General features: G+C 45.6%; 1 protein-coding gene across 2 annotated transcripts in view; it reads right to left on the bottom strand.

The window, feature by feature from the left end:
- Positions 1–22,979, bottom strand: part of BOK (BCL2 family apoptosis regulator BOK) — a 29,363-nt gene extending 6,384 nt beyond the window's left edge. For both annotated transcript variants that reach the window (XM_035132959.2, XM_035132960.2), the window contains exons 1-3: positions 22,734–22,979; positions 20,912–21,284; positions 12,390–12,518 (exon numbers count right to left, since the gene is read on the bottom strand). In XM_035132959.2, the coding sequence (XP_034988850.1) occupies positions 12,390–12,518; positions 20,912–21,140 (358 nt within the window). In that variant the 5' untranslated portion in view covers positions 21,141–21,284; positions 22,734–22,979. The remainder of the gene's footprint in view (positions 1–12,389; positions 12,519–20,911; positions 21,285–22,733) is intronic.
- Between the last annotated feature and the right edge of the window lie 980 nt (positions 22,980–23,959).

Genomic DNA, 23,959 nt, shown 5'->3' with positions numbered 1-23,959 from the left:
GAGGTCCCTTCGGCTCCCCCAATAAAATATTTAAGGGGGGCTGCCCCCTCTAAGTTGGTGGTCATTGCCATTCAAATGGTGTGCACACCGTGTCTTGTGATCAGTTATGCAGGACACAGCATACCTGGGGCCCCCAATATTTTATTCAAGTTGGCACCCCTGTCTGTGAGCTTCATTCCGTGGCAAGTCTGTGGATTTGTGGTTGAAGACAAGAGATGGCACATCCATCGCAGTAAATATTCCTGTTCATTTTGATTGTATTTTGATCGATTCTTTTATTTCTTATATTGTATTTTATTGTGTTTCAGTTTGAATTCTATGGAAAATTATAAAGCACAGTGCATAACAAACACTACAATAGGCAGAAAAATCACTAAGTGGTCCACCAAGACCTTCACCAATTTTCAAGTGGTTCATGGAGGGGAACAAAATGGTTTCATCAGCTACACCTGATCAGCCTTCTTTATGGTCCAGCTCTCACTTCCATACATCACTATTATGCCTATGCCTGATCAAAGGGCTCAAACACATCAAAGAGCGCTCCAAAATCCAGCCTACTTTTGCATTCTGAAGGACTAGCCAATCATTGGAGGGTGCAGCCTTGTCTTTCAAAATCGCGGCCCAATCAGCACCTACTCCCTCTGGGAGACTTTCCCCGCCTCCCGGCTCTTAAGCCTCCCCTTTCCACCTATTGGCCGAGTGCCTGTCACTCGCACTTGGGAGACGTCCACCACTCTATGAACCCGGAAATTGTGAAGCCGCGCCTCCTTTAGCCCTTTAGCTCATCATAGTAAGAATAACAGGCAGACACATGGCAGCTTATGCCATAATAGATGTGCTAAGTCTTTAAGCACCACAGCACCATTGTTTCTGATAGCTAACACAGGCAAGACAATTTCCCATTCTGTTTATGCCTACTATTATCATGAACATCTTCCCTCCATTTTACAACACTCTGCAGTAGAAGGGCACTGTCTGACCAGCATTTGGGAGCTCACAGATGTGACATAGACAGCTTGCCTGTTCCTTTGAACCCCTCCTGCTCTTGCCTGCCCACACACAGCAAGACGCACCAATCCGCATCCAGTTTAAAAATAATAATCCACCAGTTTAGAATCCAGTTGGGCAAGAGACAACTGTTATTTCCATAGACACTTAAGAATACCACTACTTATTTATATTTACGTATGTGTTATCCTAATAAAAGCAAGCAAAGAATAAACTAGAGGGGAGAAATCAGCAGGAAGGAGCGCTGTCCCTATGCATCTCCACATTACAGAGCTGAATTTAAAAACAAATCTCTATTTCAAAGCTTGCAAGCAATGCCAAAAAAACCTGTCTCTTCCTCTGCTTCAAAAGATGCCAGATGGAAGCCAGCTGTGAAGCCAAGATATGTAAATATACTGCACAGCACAGAAGAGAGAACAAATGTGAATAATCTTGAGGGAGCCCACCTGCCCTGTCCTGCATTGGCCTCCCAGATACTGCAAAACACCCAGGAAGCCATGTGAGGGTACCGTAAGCATCTGGTGTGTCTCCAAGCTCAGAAAACCACATTTCCCTTAGCTAAATAAATAAGTCTACCAACTTCATTAACAAAGTACACAGCTCTCCATTCAGACCCCCAAACAAACTTTTCATGAGTTGTGTTTAGACATGGGTGAATCTGCCAATTTCGGTGACTCAAGATTATTTTTCTCAAAGTTAAATTTAGTTCTCCACATTTCCACATCAGTTTGCAATTTCCCCCCACCCCACAAAATGTCTGGCTCCTGTGTTACAGATTTTTGAGGAATGTGAATTTTGAAGGCTGCCATGTTGTTTCAGAAAGTTCAAATTAGATTGATTCACCATTAAATATGAACTGAATCTAATTTCTCTCTTGGATTACAAAAAGGGGGGTGCTTGTGGGTGTATACGGTAGGAAAGGGGACAAACATTATACAGACAAAGCATGCTATTTGTTGCAGACAGTGCCTGAATTAAGAACTAGAGCTTGCTAAATCCAGCATTAGTATTACCTGGCATGGTCAGGGCTAGTGGTGGAGTTTCATGCTTCAGCACCGGGGGGGGGGAGCAGGTGGGGGTGGGGCTGGCATGTATCCTGGGGGGCAGGGGGCGCCCAGTGCGGGCAGGGGAGCAGCCACGATGGCACCCTGCCGAGGGTGGTGCTCTCCCCCCGCACTCCTCTTCCTCTGCCAGTGGTTGGGGGGGCACCATGTGTGGTTTGTTGCAAAAGACAGAATTTATCACCCAAAAGAAGACAATGGGACACAGATTTGCATCAAATTTTCAATTTACATATTTGAATTTATTACGGTATGTTCAGATTCAAATTTAGGGAAAATACTTTAATTTAAAGAAAAAGGCATCTCACTATAGATAGGCAGGCCATGACCAGGTGACCTGTGTGTCTACTAGGGATGGAAGTTCAATTTGATTCCATTCACATCTAAAGAGAACCTACCTGATTTGCACTTTCCAAAACAAAAATCAAAATCAAAACATAACCATCCTTTGAAATTCACACTTCTCTGAATTTAGCAATGCAGTTGTCCAGCCATGTATTGTGCACAAAAATATGTGTATTAGGGGAAAGCATGCATTAAAATGTTTATATTAGTGAAACTAACATACAAAAAGCATGATATTAAGGAAAATCACTTTGCAAAAATCTGTGTATTTTGCAAAATTGCATACCAAAAAAATGTATGTAGGAAGAAATTTGAATTAAAATTTTGACAAAGTTTCATAAAGACTTTTTAAAAAATCACCAATTAATGTGGAGATTTGAATTTAAGATTGAGGAAATGAGAAATTGAGACAAACCAAAATTAACAGATACCGGTACTGTATGCCCATGCCTAGTGCACCTGGTGTATTCACTCTGTCTTCCAAGAGCTAACTGTTAATGGGCAATTTCAAGCCTCCTGCTCCCTTTTTAGGATTATTTATCTTTAAATTGGACTTGCTGCTCAGCCCTTCAACCAAAGAGCAGCTTCAAATAGAGAACTGTTCTCTAAACAGCCCTTCCAGTAAAGGACCCAAGTCACCTTAGGCCCAGTTTTCACCTGACACCTGGATGGAGAGAAGTAGCTTCCTCCACAAGTGATGACTGAGGCAGTTCATGGCACAACCTTGGTTGGACCATGACAGGCAGCTTCTATTTCTGTCTTGCCCAAGGGCACAATACACAGCTGTCTAAAAGCACCCACTTAAAAGCCCTTTCCTCTGGCCAACTGCTTTATTGTGTTGAGAGTCCTTTCACACAATGAAAGCTCTCCTTCAGCAGCAGCACGAGCAACATGGCCAGTTTTAGGACTGACCAGACTAAACAAAAACCTTACCCAAAGTTTTGTGGACTCCAACGCAAGCAGCTCCTACAGACATTCATTGGAAGTTTGAAATCAAGCCCAATATTTGAGATTTATAGCACAAACACAGGAAGAGGGCTGTCGCCACTCTTGACCTTGTAGTCAAAATCATCAGTGTGTTTTTGAAGTCATAGCTCCATGCATTTAACATGTACAGTATTGAAAGAGGCAGAAAAAGAAAAGAAAGATCTTTTAAACAACACCCATATATTTGGGATGGCTGAAAGCATGTTAAAAGCATTTGTTGTTGCTAGTTGGAGAGCTAAATATGGACACTCTCTTGCTCATAGTTTCTAGGTCCTTGCCCAAAGCAGTGATTGTGCTGGTTGGATTCAGAGGCATAGGAAATAATTATCTGGATTCAGACTAAGCATAACGGATGTAGCGTTTTGTTTTCTAGTTCCTTCCTTGCATAGCACCACAAGCTAACTCATATTTTTTTCACGAATCACCATCTAGAAGACTTGCAGCTAAACTGCAAGGCAATAATGCTTTAAATAAATATAGCAGATTAGCTGTACAATCGTACCTTGGAAGTCCGTTTGACTTCCAAAACGTTCGATAACCAAAGTGCCGCTTTTGATTGGCCGCAGGAAGCTCCTGCAGCCAATCGGAAGCCCCATCAGATGTTTGGCTTCCAGATCTTTTAAATTGTTTTTAATTTTTATCTGTGTTGTTTTAAATGAGACCATATTGGCTATATACCCTGGAAGACCTGAACCCTGCCTTGCTGGCCCTTTCCCATCAGGCCTGGGAGAGTGGAGTGCTGACTGACTCCAACTACAAAAGTTGAAGCTGTTGAACAGATTCTTGGGCTGGAGTATTGTTTACGGGGGGGCTGAGAGAGCTGTTGCTGTTTTATTGATATTATTGTTGTATCTTTAGTTTTAGATCTTATGATTTACGTGGAAATCGTTTCCATTTGGTTGTGTACCTTTTTGATGTTTTATTTATTGTTTATGACTTCTGCTATGTTTGTAATTATGTAAATCTTGTCATGTTGTAAGCCGCCTTGAGCATAGTTTCAACTATGTAAAGGCGGCATACAAATAAAACAATGGTGGTGGTGATGATGATGACTGTACTGTGATAGAGCACAGCAGGTGCAGTTGTAAGGAAGTTATGTGGACAACAGAGCAGAAATCAGCCAAAGGACCATAAACTCATCCTATGAGAAGTGGACGAAGGTATATTTGTCAATCCTCAACCCTTTAAACACCAGAATGAGCAATCAACAAACTTCTTCATATGCCCAAAAAGAAAGGATATGTATGTAAAAAAAAACTTTGCATCTGACACAACATGCATGTGTTTTGTATCCAGTTTTGAACCAGAGTACAAACCTCTCCCATCTGAAAAAGTCACCATCTTAGTCAATTTTATTGAAATAAAATAGAAATAGAAACCTACAGTTCTATCAACTTAACTAGGAGAAAACCCAGCTAAACACAGTGGGATTTACTTCTGAATATGCAAAGGGTTGCACTGTAAATTTACCCATACAACCATTTTCTGGAAGAAAAGCAGTTTTTATTTTATTTGCGGTGTGCATGCATGTGTGTGTGCTAAATCAAACATCTCATTAGTGCAGAATTTTAACATTGAAGTCCAATTTCTGAAAGTGCTCACTGCAGCTGCTTTCTGTCCTTAATTGCTGGATCTGGCACTGATTTTTCTTCTTCGAAGAGTGGAATGTCTGGGTGAGGCACCTTCATTTTGCTACTTTTAACATTAAGTTTAACCGTTGCTTGCATTTTACCAGCAAAGCCACAACCATCTACTCAGAAAAATGACATTGATTTGATTCCATCTAGCAGTTCTTCAAGGCTTAGATGGGTCGCATTTGATTCACACCTAGGGTTGCCCAATCCAAAAGAGTTCTGAGCTTCTCCGTCTTTAATAATATATAGAAGAAAGCACCTCTTCTGTCACTTGCTGAAATTCCCTCTGCTACGCAGCCCTCAAGGGTGCAACAATCCTGTCCTCATTTACCCCTGGCCACCCTACTAACTACAAATGAGGTGGGACATACTAGTCATTTCTTGGAGTCAGTGTGTTTTGTACCAGAGAATGGAAAATAAGCCTGAATCAGAGTGTTGGATTTGAATGACTACTGCATCTTTCATTTCTGCTTAGAACACATTCAGCGGATGGCTCTGAATTGCCCAGCAGGTGGGAAGAGATTCCTGGAACAATCCCCTGGTTTGTCAACTATTGGAGCTATAGGAAATAACAGGGTTGGAGCAGATTTATACTTCCTTACTTCAGAGCTGTCCATGTATCCATTAACAAGGAATTGCTTATGTGCACTACACCCCACAATATGCATTGGGCTACCCATGATATACTTCAACACGCAACTGGCCCCTTCAAGATACAGCAGAGTTCTCTCCAAAAGCATTCCAGCCCCAAATAAGCTTTAAGCAACCCCAAAACCATTGCCACCACACGCAGAGTGAGGCAGTGCTGAATCAATGCTTTCTTTTCTTTTCTTTTTACAAAAGTCACTCTCAAGTGATACCCTCCCTTCAAATAATTGGAAATATAAACTGACAGCTGAAAATACTAATAAGAACATGAGGAGCCGTGCTGGATCAGGCCAAAGGAGGCTCATCTAGTCCAGCATCCGGTTCTCACAGTGACCAACCAGGCATGATTAAGCGATATATAAATGCCTTAAATAAAATAAATACATACCTAAATAAAATGGGAATCTACATGCCAAAATAAGCTTTGGGCAACCCCAAATTATTTAATTAATTTATTTAGTAGCTGTTATAAGCTACTTTAAAAAAAAACTAAGTTAATGCACAATATAAAAGCAATTAACAATATAATTAAAACTGTAAAATAGAATAAAAGCATACACAAACAAAAACAGGAATTCAAACGAACAAAAAACAGGGTTCGATCTTATGGATAAGAGTGACACCCCTTTAGGGAAAAGTAAAGAAACTGTGTTACTGTTGTGACGTGGGGTTTGTGATTTCAGCTCTCTTGACATAACATGCTGGAGACAGTTCTCTAGTAACAGCTCTTTATTAAAGTGAACAAGACTGAAGACTGAGGAGAGGAAAGCTACATTTATAGGGACAGGGGACTAGCTAGGAAGGGATACATTTTGGAGGGAACAATATCAAGCAATCACAGTGCTGCCTTTTGGAGGAAACCAATAAGACAGAGGATCCAAATACAGCAGCTTAAATGAACCAATAGTAGCTGTACCCTCTGGAACCAAAAGGCAGTTACTTTATCCTAATGCAAATACAGACAATAATAATACAGATATAAAATCCTTTGACTCAATACACAACACCCCTCCCCCCCTAGTGAGCACAGCAGACGTAATCCCTCAGGTACTGTGGGGTCCTACAACTTCTACCTGATCTCCTGACAACAGGTGTTGCAGGTTCTGGATTGGGTGTTACCTGTGGTGGAGGGGCTGCTATAGGGGTTTCATCAGGAACAGATGGAGTCCCAGACATCTCAGGGTCCCCGACCTGTACCTCGTCATCATGAGGACTAGCAGACCCTGGTTCGTTTGCTGAAGCCCCTGGTGACTGTACCTCTGGACCATTTTCACTCTGGTCTTGCAGCTGTGCGTCATTAGCCAGGGATGAATTATCTGACTCCTCCCTGCTGAGCGCCCGGCGCCTCAGCTGATCTATATGTCTCTTCCAAACTTGCCCATTTTCCAAGGTCACATAATAGGACACAGGTCCACTAGCCCGGGTGATCACACCGGCCACCCACCGCGGACCTCGTGAATAGTTCCTCACCCAGACCAGATCTTCAGGGGCGAGATACCTTGTTGTGTCAGTCTCAGCCTGGGGGGTTGCTCTTGAATTACGGTTTGGCATTTTATCTGGGTGGACATAATCCAGCACCGTTACCAGTCTTCTACCTAAGAGCAGCTCGGCTGGCGACTTGCCCGTCGCAGTACACGGCGTCGCATGCTGCAAAAATAACATTCGCGCAATGCGAGCCGACCAGTTACCCTCCATTAAGCGCGCAATGGATTCTTTGGCTGTTCTTACCATGCGCTCAGCCTGCCCATTGGAGGATGGGTGAAAGGGCGCGGATGTGACCCCTCTTATAAAGTTATCAGCCAAGAATGCCCTGAATTCTTGGGATACAAAAGCTGCCCCATTATCTGATACAATGGTCTCAGGTAACCCGTGGGTAGCAAACAGCTGCCTCAACACCTTGATTACGGCAGCTGATGCCATGCTAGGGACCATCGCCACTTCTAACCATTTGGAATATGCATCAACGATAACCAAAAAGACCTTCCCTTGGAATGGCCCAGCAAAATCTATGTGCAGCCAGCTCCAGGGAGTCCTGGACTGCTCCCACCAGTGGACTGGTGCTCTGGCCACTTCTGGCCGCACCTCTTGGCATGCCTTGCATGTTCGTACCCATTGTTCTATGTTCTGGTCCATTCCAGGCCACCACACATAACATCGGGCTAGCGACTTCATCCTGACCATTCCCGGGTGTCCCATGTGAAGCGTCTCAAGAACCCTGTTTCTCAGTGGTGCTGGGATTATCACCCTATCTCCCCATAGGAGACAACCCTTATGCATGGACAATTCGTGCTGCCTTGTAGCATAAGGCCTGAATTTTTCTTCATGCGGACCACCTGGCCACCCCCTCCCCACCCAAGTGAGCACACGGGAGAGAACAGCATCTTTCCTCGTTTTCTCAGCTATATCCGTAGCTGTTACAGGAGCCCCCGGAAGTGTTTCTAGCATCATAATGTGCTCCGCCGGAGCAGGATCCTCATTGCTCCCGCCAGGAAGGGGCAATCGACTCAGCGCATCAGCATGGCACAACTGTTTCCCCGGCACATGGGTCAAGGTGTACTGGAACCCATTCAGGAATATTGACCAACGCAACATTCTGGGGGAGAGAATTTGTGGCGTTTGTTTGTTTGGGTTGAACAACCCTAACAGTGGTTTGTGGTCCGTTTCAATGGAGAAATGGCGACCGTACAAATAATCATAGAACCTTTTGATTCCGGACACAATAGCCAGTGCCTCTTTATCAATTTGAGCATAGTTGCGCTCCGTGGGCGACAACGTACGGGAATAGAAAGAGATGGGCTTTTCCGACCCATCCGGTTCCCTATGACTCAGCACAGCCCCCAGACCGTATTGAGAGGCATCACATGCCAGGACCAGCGGCTTTGACTCATCATAATGAGCAAGGACGCTCCTGCTACTCAGCATTCCTCGCAAGGAGTCAAAAGCCTTCTGCTGCTCCCGCCCCCATCGCCACACATTCTTTTTCTGCAATAGTCTATGTAATGGTTCAGCTACCGAAGCTTTCTGGGGTAAGAACGAATGATAAAAGTTAATAAGTCCCAGGAATGACTGCAACTCTGTCTTGTTCTGTGGTCGTGGTGCCTCGATGATGGCCTTAATCTTAGCATCTGTGGGGTGGATGCCTGATGCATCAATTTTAAACCCCAAGAAATCCACCGTTGGCACCCCAAAACTGCATTTTTCCTTTTTCAGTTGCAACCCCACCTCCTTGAACTTGAGCAACACTGCACGGACACGCGCAACCAGTTCCTGTGGGTCTTTTCCAGCAATCAAAACGTCATCAAAAAATGGCAAGACCCCCGGCAGACCTCTTAACAGGCGTTCCATGAGCCCTTGAAAAATCCCTGGGGCCACACAAACTCCGAACTGTAATCTGTTAACTCTGAACGCCCCTTTATGTGTGACAATAGTCTGTGCTTCCGCTGATTGTGGGGTTACTGGCAGCTGTTGGTAAGCTTGTGCCAGGTCAATTTTGGCAAACACCTTGCCCCCAGCCAGTTTAGCCAACAGATGTGATACGACCGGAATGGGGTATGAGTTTCCCCTGAGTGCCTTATTGATAGTACATTTGTAATCTGCACAGATCCTGACTTCCCCATTTGCTTTAAGGGGTGTGACGATTGGAGTCTCCCACTTAGCAGAGTCCACGGGTGAGAGAACTCCCTGCTTGACCAATTTATCCAGCTCTGCCTCGATCTTGGGTTGCAGTGCAAATGGCACTCGCCTTGGTTTGAGTCGGATTGGGGCCACCCCGGGGTCCAACTCGAAGTCAACTGGGGGCCCTTTATAACAACCCAGTTTTCCATTAAAGAGACCAGCAAATTCCTTGCATAATGCCTCGCTCATCTCAGGGCAGGTTTGTATTGAATTAAGCCCTGATATACTCAGTCCCAGGGCGGGGAACCAGTCAGTGTATAGTGTATAGTGTATAGTGTATAGTGTATAGTGGTAAGTATATACTATACACTATACCAGGGGTCCCCAAACTACGGCCCCCGGGCCGGATGCGGCCCAATCGGCCTTCCAATCCGGCCCGCGACGACTCCCGCCGCCCGCTGCCGCCGCCCGCTCTCATGGCGCGCGGCGCAGCGACGATCTAAAAAAACGGCAAAAAATCGCCGAAAATCCTTTGTGCGCATGCGTATGGGCCTCTCCCGACCCGGAAGAGGTCATTTCTGGTGCACTTCCGGGTCGGGGGAGGCCCATACGCACAAGCGATTTTTGGCGATTTTTTTCCCGCCCGTGTGCGTGTGCGCATGCGCACGGGCGCGCACTCCCCCGCCCTCCGGCCCGCTGCGCGCGCACTCCCCTGCCCTCCGGCCCACCGCGCAGAAAGTCTGGGGACCCCTGCACTATACTATACTATACACTATACAGTGTATAGTGGTAAGTATCCCCGCCTGTCACGCGGGAGACCGGGGTTCAATTCCCCGACGGGGAGCCAGTCAGTGCCCAGGAGACTGGGGCGACTGCCCTTCGCAATCACCAGTTTGAGTACAGCCTGTTTGTCCCGGAACTGTACTCTCACGGCACACATTCCCATAACATGGATGCGGCCCGCTGAGTATGACTGCAAGGTTGCCGGGAAGGGCTCCAGAGGGGGCAACTTACCCCTGGGGAAGAATGTCTTCGCGGTCTGGTCCGACACGATGGTGAATGAAGATCCGGAGTCCACCTCCATGTCGCACTGCTGACCCTCAATCTTCACCTTGACGTGTGCCTTGCCTTGCGCTGGAAACTGCACGGCCCTCCCGTTGATCTCCGTTACGTAGTGGCAGTCCTTTAGAAAACGAGTTGCTGTGGGCGGTCTGTGATGCTCCAGTCTAGGTGCTCCTGTTGCTCCTGACGCCGCCGATCTACAGACCCTGGCGATGTGACCAGTCTTCCCGCACATCCGACACATAGCATCCCTGAAACGACAACTCTTCCGCTCATGGTTTCCGCCACAACCTGGGCATCTGCCTCGGCGATCTTTGTGCACTGTGCAGGCCTGACGCACCAACTCGACCCCACGGACAGGGCTCTGGCTCGGAGTAGCCTCTAGCTCATCCATGGCATGCGCAACTTCTATCTGTGGCTTAGTGGCCTTGCGACTGGCATCAAGCTCCTCTCTTTCATAATTCTCCGTGGCGGTGGCCTCCTTCAAGGCTGAAGCAAGGGTAACCTCTTCTTTAGCCACGATGCGTCTTCTGGCTTTCTTGCTGCTCAGACCCCCAATAAACCGATCCAGGAGAGTCTCTTCCAGATTTTGGAAGCCGCAGTGCTGAGCGAGCTTCCGGAGCTCAGCCAGAAATGTGGATACAGACTCCCCAGCACGCTGCTGCCTCTTATGGAACTCCATCCGCCGGGCCATCTTGGTCTCAGTAGGCGCCAAGTGGCTCGTTAGGCAGGCAAGAATATCTTTGAGAGATGTTTCACTCAGCTTCGCTGGAGCAAGCAATGCCTTGGCCAGCTTGAAGGTCTCGGGCCCACAGTAGCTCAGGAATGTGGCCCTTCTTTTGCTGGCATCGGTGATCCCTTGAGCCACTGCAAAGAACTCGAAGCGTTCGACGTAGTCTTCCCACGTGTGGGGCTCTGATGGCTGGAAGGGCTCCAATACCCTTGGACTCTCCATTGTCCTAGCGGGCAGGGTCGTCTTCTCAGCTGGCCAGTGAGTCTTGTTCTCAGTTGCTATCCGGACTCTGAGGCAGGGCTGTGTTTAACCGCTCCTCAGCATTCCGGATCCCATCCTCGTCGCCAGTTGTTGTGACGTGGGGTTTGTGATTTCAGCTCTCTTGACATAACATGCTGGAGACAGTTCTCTAGTAACAGCTCTTTATTAAAGTGAACAAGACTGAAGACTGAGGAGAGGAAAGCTACATTTATAGGGACAGGGGACTAGCTAGGAAGGGATACATTTTGGAGGGAACAATATCAAGCAATCACAGTGCTGCCTTTTGGAGGAAACCAATAAGACAGAGGATCCAAATACAGCAGCTTAAATGAACCAATAGTAGCTGTACCCTCTGGAACCAAAAGGCAGTTACTTTATCCTAATGCAAATACAGACAATAATAATACAGATATAAAATCCTTTGACTCAATACACAACAGTTACCACTACTGATAATAGTAAGCTCTAGCTATGAGAAACTGTCAGAGAATTATTCCTCTCGCAAGACATATATGGTAAAATTTTGTCCATGTCATCCCAATTCCTCTGTTCACTTAGAGGGTAGAGAATTTTGGAAAGTTGTTTGTGTACAGTTGTACCCCAGACTGAAGCAGTAACTTGGCAGCCATTAATGTGTCCAATCCCAAGAGTCAAAAAGAGAAAGAAACTAGAAAACTAGAAAAAACAGAAAGGTATATTTTATGTAACAAAGTCAGTCACTGCTGGGAGTGTAGTGAGAGAGAGAGAGCTCAAAATGCAAGGGATTCCCCTGCTGGGAGGAGAGAAATGGGGAGTGGCCACAGCATCTCCTCACCTGGTGAGATATACTGTAGGAGGAAAGAGTAAACAAACATGGCTTTGTGTTAAATCATTAGTGCAGCATCCACTGCCAAACCACTTACAGCCAGGATCCTTTGCCAAGTGGGCCCCACCCAACAGGCTCACCTATAACATGCCTGTGCTTACACATCTTGCTTTGTTTCATTTCTCACCCCTCTCATTCCCTCACCCACACTGCGGGTTGCAGGACAGCACCTGAAGTAAAGATCTGAGTTGCCACTGCCAGGAAGGCATCTGTTACCACGGTTTCCGAGTGCAGCGAGATGTTTAGCTGCCGTGCCACGTTCCGGTACAGGTTGGGCCTGATGTACTCCAGCTCATCGCCTGAAAAAAGAACACACACAATTCAAACAAAAGCAAGGACTTATTTTAAACATTTGTAGCCCACCTTTCAATTAATATTCCCAAGGTGGGAATCTGTGGCACCCGAGACAAGCGTGAGGGAACCTGTAGCACCAGGGGGAGGATATCCCAAAGCTAGATTGCAGATGTTGTTGGACTACAACTCCCATAAGCCCAGCCAGCATAGCCAATGGTCAGGGATGGTGGAGTGCCACAGGTTCCCAAGCCCTGGCTTCAAATAAACACAATACAAGTGTCTAAAAACACAACAAAACAGTAGAATACCGATCAGGAGCTTATAGTTGAAAACACACAAATACTATTAATTAAGCACCACATCGTTAACCACATGGACTCCTGGCTCTGGGGGTGGTGTTCAGCATGCACTACTGAAATGGCTCGCTCTCGGATTTCCACTGTCCAGATTTCTAATAGGTGCACAGTAACAGGCCAACAGGGATATCAATGAACAGGGAGGTCTTTATGCAGTGCTATTTTTCTAGAAAAAGCGTTGCCGGAACTTACCATAAACACCTCCCTCGTTCTCTTAGAATAGCAATGGCACCCACCGGAGAGGTGCCGGAACTGGGGGGGGGGGAGCCCTGTTCGTATGGGAGCAAGTTTTCAATACCTGGACCCTAATTCGAAACATTACGTGCCAAAACAAGCACTTTAGATTGCGCGCAGAAACAAATAGAGAGCAACATTTCTCAGAAGTCACATTAGTTGCTGTTTCGAAAAATGATGGTGCAGCAGAATAAAAGAAATGGGCTTTTTGTGCTGGGTTGCTAAACTGTATGCATATATGGTTTTTTTTTTTAGATCGTCCTGTCAAGCATTCTGAAAATCCTTTCTGGACTGAAGATAGCAAATGCTTTAAATGAATAAATAAATTGAGTCATTCTCTAATCGCATTTGGTTTCAGGATCTTCAGAGTGTCTTCAAAGCATGGTATTCTTGTATTATCTCAGAGAGGGTTAGAGAAAAGGTTCTGTTCCCCCGCCTCCTGGCAATATGTTGCCCCTGGTAGGCAATATGCCAGGAGCCAGCTACGCCTGCTGAACAGCAGCCTGAAGGGGAAGAAGGTGGAATGACTCCACCAGCAGCTGATCAGCCTGCAAGGACACAGAGGAGAAGGCACTGATAAGAACCGGCTGGCCTTCTTAAAAGCAGAGCTTCCAGCAGCAGTCAGGTGCTGATAACAAGGCTTGTAGTTCTTGGCCGTACCTTCCTGCTTCCTGTTCATTTTGACCCTTGACCCCATGATCATTGGATTTCCTGACTCCTGAACCGTCTGACTATGCAGATTGCTGTTTGTCCAACCCTAGGATTGGACCTGACCTTGGATGCTGACTCTGCCTCCTGGCAAGTGCACCTCAGAGATTCTTCTGGCTGGCTGGCCTCCCACTCCACTGAGCTCTGCACGTTGCTGCTCAGCAGGCAACAAGACACCGACCGTATCTCATAGCTTCCATGGAACAACCCCTTTTCAACTCCTTGTCAGCCATGCATCAAAGAAGGTATTTTATGGGCTGGGACATGATAGAAGTAGTACAAGGCCTGCCTGAAGCTGTGAAACATAAATCAGGCAGATTAAATGTGTCACCAGTATTTCCCACTAATAATGACATGAGATATTTAGACTTGGAATAGTCTTCCCTTGCCCCCAAGATCCTTCATTGGCTTGCTGAATCTAAGCAATCTCAAGACCAGCAAGCATCAAGTGTGCCAAGCATTATGCTTGTTTCTGTATCCTTTTCCCAGGAGTGTGTGAGGACATCAAACAGGAAAAGTCACATCCATTATAAAACACAAGGGACTGGAAAATGGCCAGAGAGAATAGTCTTGCAAATAGGGTTGCCAGACTCAATAGAGGACAGGACTTCTGTGCCTTTAATTGCCTTGCTCTCTTTTGAGTCTGTTTAATTTCCAGGCAAAGGGTCTGCTGGTTTCTCTTTAAGGTTTCCAGACTCAAAAGAAAGCAGGGCAATTAAAGGCAACCCTACTTGCAAATCCTTGGAACAGCTGTATCTCAGTGGCAGAGGGCCTTCGTTGCATGCAGAATGTCTCACGTTCAATCCCCAACAGCTCCTGGTAGGGCTGGGAAAGTGTGAAACCCTGGAGAGCTGCTGCCAGTCAGTGTAGACAACACTGAGCTCGATAGACCAATAGTCATGTCTAATTATTCTCTTGTTACACAGACTCATGCTTGCAGCTACTTTATGAACGCTCCTTTACTTGGGCTTTCAAAATGCAAATAGGGATATAAATCATAAACACACTCCCAAATGTGTTTGTGCTAGACCAGTGCACACTCCTGGTTATAGTTCTAGGGCTTTTCTGCAAAGCAATTTTACTAGGCAAATGGACGGATGGACACATATTTGTTTCTCTTTGATTGTATACTTTCTATGCACATTTCCTCTAGTCAGTGCTTCAGTTACAGGATACTTCAGTTAACTGATTTGATGAACATCCTATGCCCTTTTAAAATGTGGGGTTTTTGTGGGGGTTATTGGGCTTTTGTTTTTATTTTGACTATATATATTGTGGTTTTATATTTTTATTTTGCTCTGTGAACTGCCCTGAGACCTCTGGGTATAAGGCAGTATATAAATTCTATAATAATAATAATAATAATAATAATAATACTGCATCTTCCCCTGCCACCATCTGTTTGTATCATGAGGGGAAGCTGCGCTTGTGGATGCTATGTAGAATGTGGTTGTGCAATAGCATCTACAGTACTGGATATTTCACTGAATATTTCACAAATATTAACACGCAGTTGGAGGATGTCTCGTAACGAATGTTACACATAGGTAGCATGGTCCAGGCCTTGGGTCCAGTCACCATCTCTATCAGCCTAATCCACCTTGCCAGGTTACTGTGAGGCTAAAATAATAAGGTTGTCATGATGTAGACATTAGTACTGTGTAGATGGAACTGCATTCATTCAGGGATAGGGTGACTCTGCTGGTGTGTGTGTGTGTGTGTGTGTGTGTGTGTGGAGAGAAGATGAGCCTCAACTCCTTTGCATTAGCTTCTGAGCTAATTAGGTAAAGGTAAAGGGACCCCTGACCATTAGGTCCAGTCGTGACCGACTCTGGGGTTGCGCGCTCATCTCGCATTATTGGCCGAGGGAGCCAGCGTATAGCTTCCAGGTCATGTGGCCAGCATGACAAAGCCACTTCTGGCAAACCAGAGCAGCACATGGAAACGCCGTTTACCTTCCCGCTGTAGCGGTTCCTATTTATCTACTTGCATTTTGATGTGCTTTCGAACTGCTAGGTTGGCAGGAGCTGGGACCAAGCAATGGGAGCTCACCCCGTCGCAGGGATTCAAACCACCGACCTTTTGATCAGCAAGCCCTAGGCTCAGTGGTTTAACCACAGCGCCACCTGGGTCCCTTTCTGAGCTAATTACTTCTGAGCAAATAAGGATGGCTAGCTAGCCATCTTTATTTGCTCAGAAGCAAATTTGTGCCTGGGCCCCATGCCTCATATGCAGGGCTGTAGCTAGGGGTGACGAGACGAGACGGGCCCCTGCCAGTGGCGCAGGCGAGGGGGGCACACGCAAAATTGGCTAAAAATATGTCCATAAATAAAAATATTGATTATTGCCTCATAAGAAAAGGTTTTAAATAGAGGGTGAACTGAATGGGTGGATGGGTTATTTTTGGAGAAGAGGTGGAAAGAAGAACCGTGGTTAGGGTGCGCAAGCTGGATGGTTCTGCCAGGGGCGCAAGATCACCTAGCTGCAGCTCTGCTCATATGTAACTAGCCACAGCACTGCATTCATTCATTTAGTCTCATTAAGGACAGCAAAAAGTGTTGATTATTTGCCATTCATGCAACCATCTGGCACTCTCAATTAAGCCAACATTTAAACAGATTTTTTTTTAAAGCCCCGTTTTTGGAGAAACATACAAGGAAAACATTTCACCATCTGAAGGGCTGGATTGTTCCATGTTATCTGACAAAAACAGAAAGGAAACATGGTTTATATATGCACAAGCCTGATAAGAGAGAACATTACCCACTGGTGAGGGAGGGGGCTCTCTGCACTAGGAATGGGGGATTCCTTCTGAGATATGGCAAAGGAGGGAGGAAGTTGAGACAGCTGCTTCCCAGCAGAGAAGCACATTGCATGTGAAGGAAGAATAGGGCATAGTGTAAATTGGTAAAGGGTTGCTCTACATTAGCAATGCTGCAAATTGGTTTGAGTACAGGATCCTGTGGTTTTCCCCCCCCCTATAGTTCAGAAACAGCTGGAGGGCCAAAGGTTCCCCACAACTGCTTTACAGCATGTTAGAAACTGCTTTGCGATTACTGCGTAATGAAGGACCGGTGTCTAGTCTATAAATTATGAAAACAGGTGAACATTGACATTCTTATGCATAAGGTATGGGAAAGAATAGCATGCTCACCTCAAGATCTGTTGAGCTTTTTCCTCCCAAAAGAACAGCAGGTTCTGTGACATTTATAAGGAGGTTAACCGGGGAGATAGGCCTACGCCTAACCTATCTCACCTATATTATGTCTCTTTGCCTAGATGCTTCAGCACTGGACTGGTTCCAAGTAATTGCCCTTCTGCTCACTGAGAATTAAGACATCCATTCAAAAATTTGATAGGAACTCCAGACACACAAGGTGTTCCCCAGCCGCTCTCACCAAAGCTGGAATGAGTCAGACCTGTTGCACCACTTGGCAGGGACTACAAAAAAATTAGGGCCACCAAATTTCGTACACATTGTTGAGAAAGAGCATGAATACAGCAAGGTTTCCGTAACCATATAGGGTTGTTTACAGCAGAAGGAAAAGGAAAGCTCAGTGGGGGGTGGGGGAGGTGGTGTTTCCCTCAAGCCTTCGATGAATGTTTTGATTTCAACCCGCATTGCTTAGATGGAATGCCAAGTTATTGTACCCATAAGCCAAATCCCACGCGAAACGTAAGCAGCCAGGACAATTGCCAAAGATTCGCACCACAACACTTGCACTAGCTTTCTGAAACGGTCACTGCCCCCCGCGTATCTAAAGAATGCAAGTCCCACACTCTGGCCTCAGTCTTGGAGGGAAATTGAATGGGAGGCGGTAAAGACACACACACACAAAAAAAAAAGTGTAGGAAGAGCAACAGGGAGAGAATAAAGAGCAAAGGCAATTGATGGAGAGAAACAGCAAGAAGGCAAAGGAATGGCCCAAACAAAAAGGAATGCAAACCCCACTGGAGATGAGGAGAACAGTTCTGAAAAGAACTAAAAAACTGATGGGATCACTTCTACAAGGAAGTCTACATAATACTCCAAGGTCTCCCTCCAGCCTTCAATTCTATAACTCTCAGCCTGAAGGGAAGGCTTTGAAAGCAAAGAATGTGAGGTGGATTAAAACCAGCTGTACAAAAGTCCAGAAACAGACATTTAAAAGGACAGCTGTGAAGACTGGTGTTCCCACTGCATTTTGATAGTATCATTATCAGTGATGTGTAGAACCTCTTCATAAATATGCCAAAGCTGCATACTCAAATAACCTCGAGCAAACAAAAATGTTTAATTTGTCCTTTTTAGGGAAGGCTTTAATGCCTTCTCTCTCTCAGTCTTGTAAATGGAGGAGACACTGGGATATGGGGGTGGGAGGTCCTAAGCATTTGGCATATGGAGGCTCCTTGTGACATTTCAGAATCTTGTCAGCGGTTCTCAAAGGTGTCATCTTTTAAAAAAAACATTTGACAAATAAAGAAGCCCACTTTTTCTAAGAAACATTTTGTTGCAGGACAGAACCCCACAGCATCAAACTATTCCTCTCCAGAGTATCAAGATACCAAAACAGTGCAAAGGTATGCCATTCGGGTCTTTCAGTTATATAACTAAATACCATAAGTGCACAGTATGCTGCTATTTATTGCTGTAAAAAATCTGAACAAGCAAAAATGCCAGAGCAAATTCCCATCTTCGTACAAATCTCCTTAGCCAAGAAATTGGCTCTTCAAGCACTCACTTGGCAAGTGTCAACAGTGACACCAAAGCCAAATGACAGAGAGAAAAGAGATGTATAACTAGTACTATCAGAGGCAGATTTAGGGCAGCACAACCAGTTACCCAGCACAGGGCGCTGAGCCGAGGGGGCGCCTTCCCGCCTCCTTCCCAAAGCCTAGTACGGTAAGCACTTGCTTCAGGAAGGAGGCCTGAGAGCTCTGACAGGGTCCCAGAGTCTTCCCACCTCCTTCCCCATGCCTAGTTAGTGCTTAGCCAGCTTTTGGAAAGAGACGGGAGGGCTGTGGGGTGTGCATCTCAAATTTTGGCCTTGCATAGGGTGCTATTACTGAGGCCTGTCCCTAGTACTATAATCCCACATAATGTTTTCACAATATAAAGCCAAATGACAGCTGATTGCCTGCAGCGCTTTGGAAAAGTGGGGTGCAACTATTCTGACTGCAGAAGATTCTTGCAACTGAGTAGAAATCTTATTTCAGCATCCCTTATGCTCACCATCTGTCATAATCGAGGGCAACTGAAAGCACAAGTTTACTGTTCACAAATGAAGATGCAACACTAATCTATTATGGTCAGGTTGCTAAGGAAATGCCAGAAGGGATTCTAGACTCAAAAAGTCTTATCTTATAGGCAGCAATGGTTTTTCAGGGTATGATAGTGGCATCATTGCTTGTGATGTGCACATGTATTTCCTTTGTCCCTGGTTAAAAAATTTTGAGCGCAGCAAAATGTTTGACCAGAATGATACTCTCTTGAGCCAGATTCTATAGGCTAGTACAACTGGAGCATGGGAAGCCAACATGGTAACACCCCAAGTTGCGGACTAAAACACCCATTGACTATACTAGTCGAGGCTGATGGGAGTTGTGTGGCAGAGCAGCTGGAAGCCGGAAAAAGAGAGCTCTCCCGGCTGCGTCCTGCCTTTATGGGGCAGGCCACACCCCCAGACCAACCCGATTGGTTGGCCTGGCGAGTGACGCAGCCGGGAATCCCCCAGTCACGCAGGGCTGGCCATCCAACCCCTGCGCACGTGGGGAGGTCGTGAGAGCCCGCAACACCACCTCCTCCTTAAGGCAGAAGTGGCCTTATAGTCCACAACATCTGGAGGGCATATAGCTGTACCTCTGAACTAGACTAATGAAATGTTATTGTACCTGAGAACAACAGAGGGCACAGCAGGGTGAACTAAATTTGCCACCATCCTTCCTTCCTTCCTCAAATGGACACACATGTCCATGTCAAGTTCCAAAGAGTAGGCTGATTGTTACTCCCACCAAGGGGGCGTATTTTTGTTTTTTAATTATCTGCAGAGCTATTTGATTGTTTGTTGGGGATTTCTTTCTTTTTTTCTTTTAAATATTTAGTTATATTTAAATGTGCCCTGAGAAAGGGTAGTGATGACTGCATGATTGACACAAAGACCAGCCAATCAGCTCTGTGCACAATCCTGCTCTATAAACAGAGGAAGTGGCTTTATAAATGCACACTGGGTGGCCAATAATAATAATAACAATAATAATAATAATAAATTTTTATTTATACCCCGCCCTCCCCAGTCAAAAACCGGGCTCAGGGCGGCTGACACCAACAGAATTACAATAAAACATAAAAACAATTAATTAAAATACAGATTAAAATACAGTATTAAAATTTAAAGTGCAGCCTCATTTCAAGTAGGCCATAAATCCAAGCCATGAGGGAGGAAAACACAGGGGTTAGGCTGAGTCTAACCCAAAGGCCAGGCGGAACAGCTCTGTCTTGCAGGCCCTGCGGAAAGATGACAAATCCCACAGGGCCCTGGTCTCCTGGGAAAGAGCGTTCTACCAGGTTGGGGCCAGTACTGAAAAGGCCCTGGCTCTAGTAGAGGCCAATCTAGCCATCTTATGACTCGGGATCTCCAGAATATTATTATTTGTGGACCTTAAGGTCCTCCGTGGGGCATACCAATCAGTGATGCAAACAAGGAAAACAAATTTCACCTATGCTCAATCCTAGGAAGATGGTATATATGTTTCTGATGCTGATGATGTTTTAAATTTGTATCCCACAATGTCTAAACTGCAATGAGTTCATTTCCCCAGTGGGCTCACAGTTAAAACTATGTCTGTTCACACACTGTCATCACTTTTGTTTCAAAGCACTCATGGGCAATGAGGCAGTCCAGAAGTCTGGGCTGAGCATACCACACACTTCTGATTCTACAGGCATGAGCAGTTTTAGAGGAAGATGACCAAACACCATTCACCTGGATGCCCTAGCAGAAATTGCGGGGGATTTCTTTGCTGAGCCTTTCACTCAACAGCATCTTCCCCCTGATCCAGGCAGAAATCCCAGGAATCCAACCTGCCACCCTCACAAAGGCACTGACAGTTTCAGCACTTACCTAATCTTAGAAGTATGTTGGACACTTCTGCTAACTTGCCACCAGGAACAGGTGTGCTTTGCTCAGGCTTGTTCCAGCCAATTCCAGCCCGAATCAGCCTGGAATGAATGAAGTCTCTGCAGAGCACTTTGGCCTGCGATACAAGCTCCTTGTCTGTAGGAGTCCGATCAAACACTTCCATGACTTCTGCAGCAAAGACAGAAGAGCGGCGCAGAACCTCCATCTTCATCACCTAGTCCCAAGCAGGCATGGTGGAGCAGTCATGAGGAATGAGCTGGTAGTAGGATGCCTCCAGGGAAATCTACAGCTGGCCAGTGGTTCACTATGATCCTGATTCACTGCAGCTCTTGCTACGAATGCTCTTTGGAGCTGCCTGGTTAATAAAGAATATTGAAAAATCCATGAACTTAAGGCATCCAAATCTCATTGTGAAGAGCGGGTGGTGTTGTATTTTAATACTGAACACTATTTATGCTGGAAACTGAATCACATCACAACCTTACGCATTTTTACTCAAAGGAAGTCCCCCTGTGTTCAATGGGGCCTACGTCAACATTGGGGCTTTAGTGATTCTTGCAAAAATAAAAGCAAAAGTAAACACCCCAGAACACAAATCACATCTTGTAGGCTGCAGGACATCTACAAGAGCAAGGGGAGATGGTAGCAGAAATTTTACAATTCTAATGCTATTTTTTTACAGACCCACTAGCCCCCCTTTAAGAATTAGCACAGCAGATGTTAAATTTGGTTAGACTCTCGAAGTAATGTTGAAAGACAGATACTCCCATCTTGTGTTGCTTTTTGTGTGTGTGTGTGACAGAGAATAAAGTAACCACCGAAGAATACAAAATCCCAGTGGCAGTAAAATCAGCAAAAAATGTGCACACCAAATCACATCATCCACCCAACCAAAATATGGCTGTTTGAGAAATAAGGATCTCAACAAACTGTCTCCCTTGGCTTCTTCACAGAACAAGAACTATCACCCCAGACTTTATCCTCTGGGTATGTATGAGACAGACGGACAGACAGAACACAGACACCTCGAAATGATTTTTATTTGGTGCAATAGGCACACCAAATTCTTGATCTTTATCTTAAGTAAGAAGACATTATTATTGCATCAATGTTGTCTCACAGATGTTATTAATTTAAAAATCACAGAGCTGCAAATAAACCTCTCCAGTTGCGCCTGGTAACTAACTCCCAGCCCCGAGCCTCGATTTAGCACATCTCTAACAAAACAACTCATAGACAAGATCTGAAATTCTGGCTTGACAGTTTGGTTAATAAAGGGAAAAGAGATTATGTTTTTTAATTTTTCCTCTATAAACCTTAATAGAATTTATTTACAAAATGAAATTCCGGCTTGACACAGAGAACATCAATGGATAGACCAACATAACTCAGCAGCAGTCAGAGCACATACCCCATGTGCACAAAGATTCAATCTTTTTCCAGCCTATTTCATACTGAGATTTCTTTTTGGTCCCTAACAGGATAAGCAGGACAGCCCTAAGCTTCATTGAATGATCAGAGCAAAGCATCCCACCCACTCCACACCCAGAGAGACACAAGGGCCTAAAACAAGGGTCAGAAATAGCATTGGGGCATCAAACAACCGCTTGAACCCGATTTTGGCGGGAAATGCAGGTTAACCAACCATGTAACTTTTTGCTCAGAGAAGTTAGAAACCCAACAAGGTACACACATCAGCAACAGGAGTACTGGGATGGTATGGCCTATTCTAAATAGGGCATGAGGAAAGGAAACAGCAAATAAATCAAACCATAAAGCTTTTCAGCTTTATAAAGCCATTTACCTTTCCAGAGCATTTCCACCCACAGTTATCTGCAGATGGCTTCGTATGTTTTTTGTATTTTCCTTAGGAAGGACTTGCCCCCTTCTCCAGGGCATGGGCTGCAACAGAGACTATAAGGATGCTGAGCTGTTGAAGCCACGCTGCATTTGCTTCTTCCAAGAGACCTGGAGTCACCGTCCTGCTCTTCTTTCAGCCTCCTTTGCCGCTGTCAGCTCTGGCTCTGCTCTTTTTCAAAGGGAGGGGAAAGCCAGCTTCTAGCAGTAGCCTTGTAAGGAAGGTGGATTAACTAGCGGGAGGAGTTGAATCTGGTTAGAAAGAATCTGCCCGCCCCTTTCTCCTCGCTCTTAAGGAGGCACCAGGGAACTGTGCTGGGCAAGGCTGAGAGTGGCTTTTGGAGTTGTGACAGCAGCAATCTTGTTCTCACTATCAGTAAAGTGTTGTTGAAAGGGGCGTCTAGGCCTAGGAAGAGGGTTGCGAGCCTCTCTGTTCCTCATCTTTTAAAATGGGGAAACAGCAGCCCACCTCAAAGGGCTGCTGGCGGCCTTTTGGTTACCTAAGTCAGTGTATTTTTTCTAAACAAAAAATGTTTATGGGTACTCTCATTTCCCTACTCATATGGAAAAACTGCCCTTCAAGGAGGCCAAACTTAGATTCACAAAATGTTTAGGGGTATGCGTACCCCTGGTTCCCCCAGAGGAAAAAAAAGCACTGCCTAAGAACGCGGGTGGCGCCGTGGGTTAAACCACAGAGCTTAGGGCTTGCCGATCAGAAGGTCGGCGGTTTGAATCCCCGTGACGGGGTGAGCTCCCGTTGCTCGGTCCCAGCTCCTCCCAACCTAGCAGTTCGAAAGCATGTCAAAGTGCAAGTACAGTGGTACCTCGACTTACAAACAACTCGGCAACCAAATTTTCCGACTTACGAATTGGGCGAATGGCCGCACGCTTACGAATGTCTCGACATCTGAAAGGAAACTGCGGCGGTTTTAGATAGGCGGTTTTTTCTGTTTCCAATGCATTCCTATGGGAAAGCACGTTTCCAATGGCGCTTTTCGACTTACGAATTTTTCGACCTACGAAGGTGCCTTTGGAACGGATTAAATTCTTAAGTCGAGGCACCACTGTAGATAAAGAGGTACCTCTACAGTGGGAAAGTAAACGGCGTTTCCGTGTGCTGCTCTGGTTCGCCAGAAGCGGCTTTGTCATGCTGGCCACATGACCTGGAAGCTG

Source organism: Zootoca vivipara, chromosome 5 (assembly GCF_963506605.1).
Source record: "Zootoca vivipara chromosome 5, rZooViv1.1, whole genome shotgun sequence".
Classification (NCBI taxonomy): Eukaryota; Metazoa; Chordata; class Lepidosauria; order Squamata; family Lacertidae; genus Zootoca; species Zootoca vivipara.
Note: the sequence above shows the minus strand (reverse complement) of the source record. Positions and strands in the feature narration are given on the sequence as shown.